The sequence below is a fragment of the Pavona decussata genome, unplaced genomic scaffold, assembly GCF_977016875.1.
Source record: "Pavona decussata unplaced genomic scaffold, jaPavDecu1.1 SCAFFOLD_161, whole genome shotgun sequence".
Taxonomy (NCBI): Eukaryota; Metazoa; Cnidaria; class Anthozoa; order Scleractinia; family Agariciidae; genus Pavona; species Pavona decussata.
The window spans coordinates 3800001-3807294 of record NW_028145572.1 but is presented as its reverse complement, the minus strand read 5'-3'; the positions used below and the strand labels follow the sequence as shown (position 1 = coordinate 3807294).

Below are 7294 nucleotides of genomic sequence, written 5' to 3'. Positions count from 1 at the left end.
AACTTTGGCAATTGAATCAAGAACCTTTTCATGATCCTTATCGCCCGGCAGGGCTTGCAGATATTGTTGAAATTTAACATCCGGCACCCTGATCTTATCTTGCATAGCCTGCAGTACTACGTTGAAAAATCCGGACTTGGGATGATTCGTCTCCTTAGCTACTACCTTCAGGTTTATAAGGTAATCCAAGGCTTTCTCTTTATTGAACATGGGCGACTTGATGAAAAGCTGAAATTCATCTAAGGCTGAATCAACAGAGGCCTTCTGGGATTTCTCTAAGGCCTCCAGCCTACGCATGACTTGCAACATATCATTTCCTTCCTGTATAATAAACCCAAAAGCTATGTTTATTTCTCAGAACAATCACTCTAAAACACCATCATCATGTGGAGACCATATTACCAACAGTATGAAATTATTATTATTATTATTATAATTATTATTATTATTATTATTACTATTATTATTATTATTACTATTATTATAATAATAACAATAATTATTATTATTATAATTATTATTATTATAGTTGTTGCTATTTATTAACTTTTATTATTACCATTAACGTTAGCAACAAAAGATTGCACAAAACAATACAAGAATCAATTTAAAACCACCGAAAAAATCCTCATGAAACTTCGAATCCAAAATACCTTACTATAGGCAAAACCCCACGGGCATTTCAATGCACATTAAACGCAAAGAGAACTCACTCCAAACCCAACCCGTATAATCAGTACAAATCTGCCGCATTATCAGTACACACTTCCGAACTCGCCATGCAGGCAAATCCGAGACGTTATTACAATATCAATAACCGCCACACAGGCAACCCACACAGGCATTATCAGTACCAAAAATCTGAAAAATAAAAATCATATCGGCGACCCTCACAGGCATTACAAATTTACCAACAGACATATCCCATAAGCGTCAACAACACCAAATTAAGCTAGGCGCATGAAGCAGTCACGTGACTCTTAGCTTTCGAGCCGTCAGTCATGCTTTCGCCACATCATATTTAAAGCTGTTCAACTGCTCAAGGACACCTACACTAGACTGCAAATATTTCAATGTCAAAGTTTAATACTAATTTGCCTTGTCAATGTATTGAGCATGGTTTTAGGGTTTAGGTTTAGGCCAAGGTTCAGTTTAAGGGTTACTAATGTGGCGGAGGGCTGATAGTAGGAGGTCAAATGGAGTGATTGGGTAGTGACACATCGTTGCTCGCGCAGGCGTTGTCCTACATTAAGTGGCTACAAGATTTTTTTTTGTGTAATTTTATTTATTCGATCACACTGATATAAGTTACAGAAAGCGCATAATTACAACAAGGTATTAAGAAAAAGGGAATCAGACGAATTGCATCTTACAACATGCACAATAAACGGCCTGATTATATTATTGACTAAATTTAATTAACAGCATCTTAATCATTATAAAAGCTTCTAAATAATGTTTAACAATTTCGGAATTTTTCTCGTTGGTATTTAATTTCTACAAGATGAAAACTTTTAGTTATCTTTTATTGTAAATATAACACTCAAATTTACATATTTTCTGAATGCTGCAGGATTTATCATATCTATCCACTTAAATACAATAACACTGAAGCCGTTCTGGAACAGACTGAGTAAGCTACTTACTCTCAACTCCCATCAAATTGGCGTTCTGTTTTGTACAGTGCGGAAATCAAATCAAAACGTCTGCATAGCCTAGCTTATACTCAGTCTAAGCCATCCTCACAACACCAACACATCCTCCTCAGTTATTAATTGGATGAAAAATTAAATCACGTCTTTAATTTTTAAATTCGTTTCTATTCCATAATCCTGCAAGTCATTTCATATTTTTCTCTTTCTTTTTTGCTAAGAAATTTTCCATGTTGTCATATTGTCTGAGTATCCTGCAGGGCTTTCAAGGTGGGAGGGTGAGGATGAAAATGAGGGTGAGGAAAGATAAAAGAAGTCTGATAGAAGTGCTTTAATTTGTGCCTTCTCTCTCCTAGTAACATAAAAATGATGGAGCGTTGGAAAAGTTAAAAAGAGTTTTTATAAGAAAATTGCTGACGTCGTCCAGTTAACAATCGTGCTGAATCCTCGAGAAATGATCTTGGGAGACCCTTCTGGAGAAGGTTCTTAAAAATTAGCTTTCATTCATGCAAAACAAAAACAGAGTAACACTTCGATATTAAATGATTTGAATTTTCATGTCTGCATCGAAATTCAGTGACCAGCTGCGGGTTTTTATAATCAACGCTGAAACGTAAGGCCTTCTGTGCTTCATCCAGTCCGCCCAACATCTAGAATTTGGTTGTTTGACCCTAGCTGATGAATGCCCTTCTACCAGGCCTTCCTACCTTCCTTTACCTGCCCTCCCCTCCCCTCACATCTTCCCTAGGAACGGCTTATGTCGAGGCTTCAGTCCTCATCGTTAATGTTGGCATAAGGTCTCTGAAACGAATGGAACGATGTAAATCAATAAATTAACCAAACAATCAAGAAAGTTAATAAGCCGCCGAGGGATAACTTTTCTTTTGAGGTAAACAAGTCATTTCTTAGACTCAGTTAGTTGGATAGTCAACCCGTCTTTCAAGGTAATTCAATTGAAAACGCAGTCATGAGTTTGCAAACGAGATTTTCTGACGATTGAGTGAGTACTCCGGGTAAACGTGTGTGTGAAATTGATCCAAACTTTAGCGCGATTCCATCCCGAATGCTTAGTCCTGTCCTGAGTTTTAAATACTCATAAGTCATTCTGAACGAGTTTTCCCCTTGCTTACGACTGTCGCATGCGATTTCTAGAGCGTGCGCTTCTCTTGTCATGCAAAAAATCGCACACAACTCTCGTCAAACGTGTTAAAATCCTACGACTTTTTTTGTGACGTACACGACAGTCGTAAGCGAGTTGTAGGTTTGATTTACACGAAACAATTCGTGTGGTAGGCCTGTCGTAAGCTTGTCGCATGCGACAAAGTCGTACCGTGTTACTGTAAATCGCCCTTTAGAAGACGACAGTATTTAATTCAAATTGCTGGCTACGAATGAAGTAATGGAATAGCCCGGCATTATTCCTTTCCGGTTGTCTATTGAAGATCGACCAAGATGAAACAAAACAAAACAAAAGCAATTTTATTTGTTTGATTATAAATCATGTTAAATTCTTTCGACTTTTTACTCATAGATTTTATTTTCACTATCCTCCATGTCGCACCTTATATCTTGACTCACGCTTCTTTCCATAAGCTCCAGTCATCTCGCTGAGAGCCTTATTCTATCCAACTCTACAATTTTAACAAAATGGCGATAGGCCTAACACAACCACCAATGTTGTAATGTTACAAAGATTTCGACGTGTAATAAAAACCACAATTACATTACATTGTTTATTACATTCCAGTCCAGTTCAATCCAGTCTATATTTTTACAATATGCCCTGACGAAGGGCTAAGACTCGAAATGGCAGTCCTCGAATCTCTTTACGGTGGCAAAATCAACTTACCAAAACAATCATGTAGTTGGACAGTCAAACATTTAGCTGAGTGGCCTATCAGTCAGTCAGTCAGTCAGTCAGTCAGTCAGTCAGTCAGTCAGTCAGTCAGTCAGTCAGTCATTCAACCAGTCAGAGTAGCGAGTCAGTCAATCGAATGGTCAGCTAAATAGCCACTTGGTTGGTTCAGAAACATAGTTAATGCATCAACCGGAAACAGTGTGTGAGAAACGACGCATGAAAACAAACAAATAAACGAGAAGAACATTCGATACACACCTTGTATTCTCTTAAATGCGAATTTAACTGTTTGGTTATGGCAGCAAACTTTGGCCTCATTGAAGGATTTTCCAACCAACAGGAAGACATTAATCCGTATCTGCAAGAAAGTATGTTTAATTTTTTTTGGAAACATATGCGCATTAACAAAAATGTTATATAAAAACAAAAAAAGGAACTAAAAAAATTATTTATTCTAGTTATTGCTATTATGTTATTATCCTAGCTATCTTCGTTTGTTAGTACTTATTCACTGGTATTTAATTGCTGTTACTGTTTATTATTTGTAACTAGTTATAAGATTCATTGTACCTTAAGCCTAGTTTTCATATGTCGGGAACATCCCAGACGATAGGGGATTTCACTGTTTCCCGACCGTCTCAGACTTTCTCGACTAATGAAAACTGGAAATCGTAGACACCCCCGATCGAATGGGATCGTCGCAGAAAAATAAGGAAAATCGGGAGCGTTTCTATTTTCGCGACGCGTCCCAGATTCCCGACATATAAAACTAAAATTTGCACTGTCGGGGCGTCGGCGACAGTTTTAGCTCGTTACCTGAATCCTCTAAATTGCTTCTCTCCAGTTCCCCCACTAACCCGCCGACAAATAAAAAAATGGCGTCTGTTACCGATGAAGACCTCCCATCTGTGACAGACGTCGTATCTCGGCAAAATCTGGGACGGTCGACAAATCCCCGATAGTCTGGGATTTTCCCGAATATGAAAACTAGGATTTTTAATTGGGCTCAACTTGAACTTTAGTGTAACATAGACGATGCGTGACTAAATAAAGGTTGATGGATTGATTAATTGAATCCGTTTTTCCCAGTTTCTTGTCATCCCTTGGAGATTCTCAGCTTCTTCGTGCCTTTAACGAGTGAAAACTTAATGCAATTGTATATGCCCGGTTTGCTCCCTTTTCTTCTGTATTGGTTTTCGTCAATTTTTTTTCTTCTAAAATTCCCACATGTCTCAACTCGAGTAACATTGAAATCAGTGAACGGTCATTCCATCTCTGGACCTTCTATGTGGATTCGAAAATGTAAAATGGCGATGTTGACGGGGACAATTGCATAAGAGTTATTAAACTTACAGTTCGTCTGAGGAATGTTCAGGACGGGCCATCCGAAAACCCAAAGACAGACAAACGATAAGGTCTTGTGGAGTTCTTATGGTAGGATATGGCTCCTCTCCTAAAACGGAAATAAGACACGTGATGTTAGAGCGGCAGTTTTTCAATTGAGTATCAAAAGTAATTTCGCGTTTGCTTTGGTTTTGCATTACCGCTCTGTTATTGGTTAACAAAACTCGCGCCACTTTCTTAACTATTAAATGGGAATCCAAACCAAAACCAATCGTGTTTTGGCCGCACGCGTTTTCCCGCGGTTTGCGCCAGTTACATGTATTTGCTTCGAATTCTGATTGGTTGGTTGTGTTGTTTACATCTGTTGCGATTAGCCAGAGTAGCTACTCTGGTTTTTGACACTCAATTGGAAATTGCTCTATGAATGTGTTATTGATTACTGTTGATGACAAACAAATTGTCATAATCACTTACCGTATGTGGCGATTTCCCATAAAACAATACCAAAAGACCACCTACAAACCAAAGCGAAATTATATATACCAAACTGTATAAACGAAAGCACCAAATCAAAATCGCACCAAGAAACCTCCCCTTCTAGACACCAGCTTACGGACACATCCTTATTACGGTGAGCAGACATTGTAGGAATGACACCAATCTTTGTATATGTAAATATATGGATTTCGAACATCGCCCTTCTAATATCAGTCATTCGTGTCCCTTTTGGTGTCAATGTCAAAGCGATTTGACTGTAACGACATTAGCTATATAAGAAATACACTGGGAATTTTCTCCTTGATGATCGAGACACAATAAAAGACATTCGTCCCATGTTAGTTTGGATATTTTATTCAGTAAAGCGTAGTAAGCCAATATAGCGTCAATATTGCATGGGAATCATCCTGACATATATAGTACCATCTCTATTACATTGAGCCTTTTGCGACTCAGGCGTGTTACAGGCCGCGCCTATTTTGATCAAACTGAATAAAAAAAATCAATTTGGATAATGTATCATTGACAAACATGTTGTTAGACTTTCAACTCGGCTCCAAAGGTACAAACTTGGCATAGATGTGACCCATGAGATCTAAGTAATACTGATCGATGACCGCATGACAGTGTTACTTACACATCGCTCTGAGAGGTATACACTTGATCTTTCAAAGATTCTAAGGACAACCATCTCCAGGGAACTTTACCCTATTGAAGAGAAAACGTGATCAGTACACCTCAACAGCCGGACAGTTCCCGTATAAACATCATCAGAGAACTACAGTCGAACTTAAGCTGCCACCCTCGGGGAATGGTTAAGTGACGTCCGCTTAATACAACTAGGTTGAACAGAAAAAACATCAAACACAATAGAAACGCCATTTCATTTCACATTTGGTAACTTAATGGACAGTTTATGCACAAAAACGTTCACAAAATCACCTATTTGGTTAAGAAACTGCAACGATAAAATGGAATTACAAAGGACCTGATTGCATAAAAATAGACTAAGAAAATATTAAGTCAAGATCCTACAGTTAGTATTGCAGGTCAGTTAGAAGATCAGTTACAAGTTGGCAGGCTATTCCCGTTGCTACTCAGATTTGAGTGGTTTCGTCGTAGAAAGTGACCGTTTGAAAAGGACAAGGACAACGTAGGACCTGCTTACCGTACCGTCAATCCGTTCCCGATGGGGCCCGTTTCTCGAAAGTCCCGGTAACTTACCGGGCCCAATAAGTGTCTTTCGTGATAAATGTTTCTTAACAGAAGTCAATTTTTGTTGGCCTTGAAAACTTAATTTTAAAATCTTATAATTCTATGAAAGCATTGGCCAAGTACCGTGCCTGTAATCACTGTGTAATCGGCGAAAAACCATTTAAAAACATACTTATCGGGCCCGGTACGTTACAGGGACTTTCGAGAAACGGGCCCCAGGGGCCCGTTTCTCGAAAGTCCCGGTAACTTACTGGGCCCTATAAGTATATTTTAAAATGTTTCTTCGCCGATTACATAGTGATCACAGACATTTTACTTGGCCGATGTGTTCATAGAGTTATAGGATTTTAAAATTTAGTATTCAAAGCTAACAAAAATTGACTTCTGCTAACAAACAATTTTCACCAAAGACACTTATCGGGCCCGGGATGTTAACGGGACTTTCGAGAAACGGGCCCCTGGTCCGATAACTAAAAGCAGGTCCAGTTTTGGAACCGTTTCGGTCCCAAATGGATCTGTCACTGTGTAAACACCTGGACCGGTTCCTTTTGGCACTAGCAGGGAAATTTGTTAAGCTTGTTTACTAGTTGAATTTATCGTACTTCGGTCTAGAAGAACACGAGGAGCTAGGCAAATAGCCGTTATTTTGGTCGACATACTTCTTGGTTTAAATGCCTTAAGGCAGCTGACCGTCCTCCAAATGGCTGTTAATACAATTATCCATCGG

At 38.7% G+C, this 7294-nt stretch overlaps 1 protein-coding gene across 4 annotated transcripts in view; it reads right to left on the bottom strand.

Moving 5' to 3' along the window:
• Nucleotides 1-529: 529 nt before the first annotated feature.
• LOC146464879 (low-density lipoprotein receptor-related protein 6-like) overlaps nt 530-7294 on the bottom strand; it is a 62831-nt gene continuing 56066 nt past the window's right edge. Inside the window, exons 26-30 of one of the 4 annotated variants that reach the window (XM_085129145.1) lie at nt 5990-6060; nt 5329-5369; nt 4864-4963; nt 3769-3868; nt 530-2453 (exon numbers count right to left, since the gene is read on the bottom strand). In XM_085129145.1, coding sequence (XP_084985271.1) covers nt 2421-2453; nt 3769-3868; nt 4864-4963; nt 5329-5369; nt 5990-6060 — 345 coding nt within the window. In that variant the 3' untranslated portion in view covers nt 530-2420. The remainder of the gene's footprint in view (nt 2454-3768; nt 3869-4863; nt 4964-5328; nt 5370-5989; nt 6061-7294) is intronic. The other 3 variants (XM_085129144.1, XM_085129147.1, XM_085129146.1) reach the window with 3 other exon arrangements.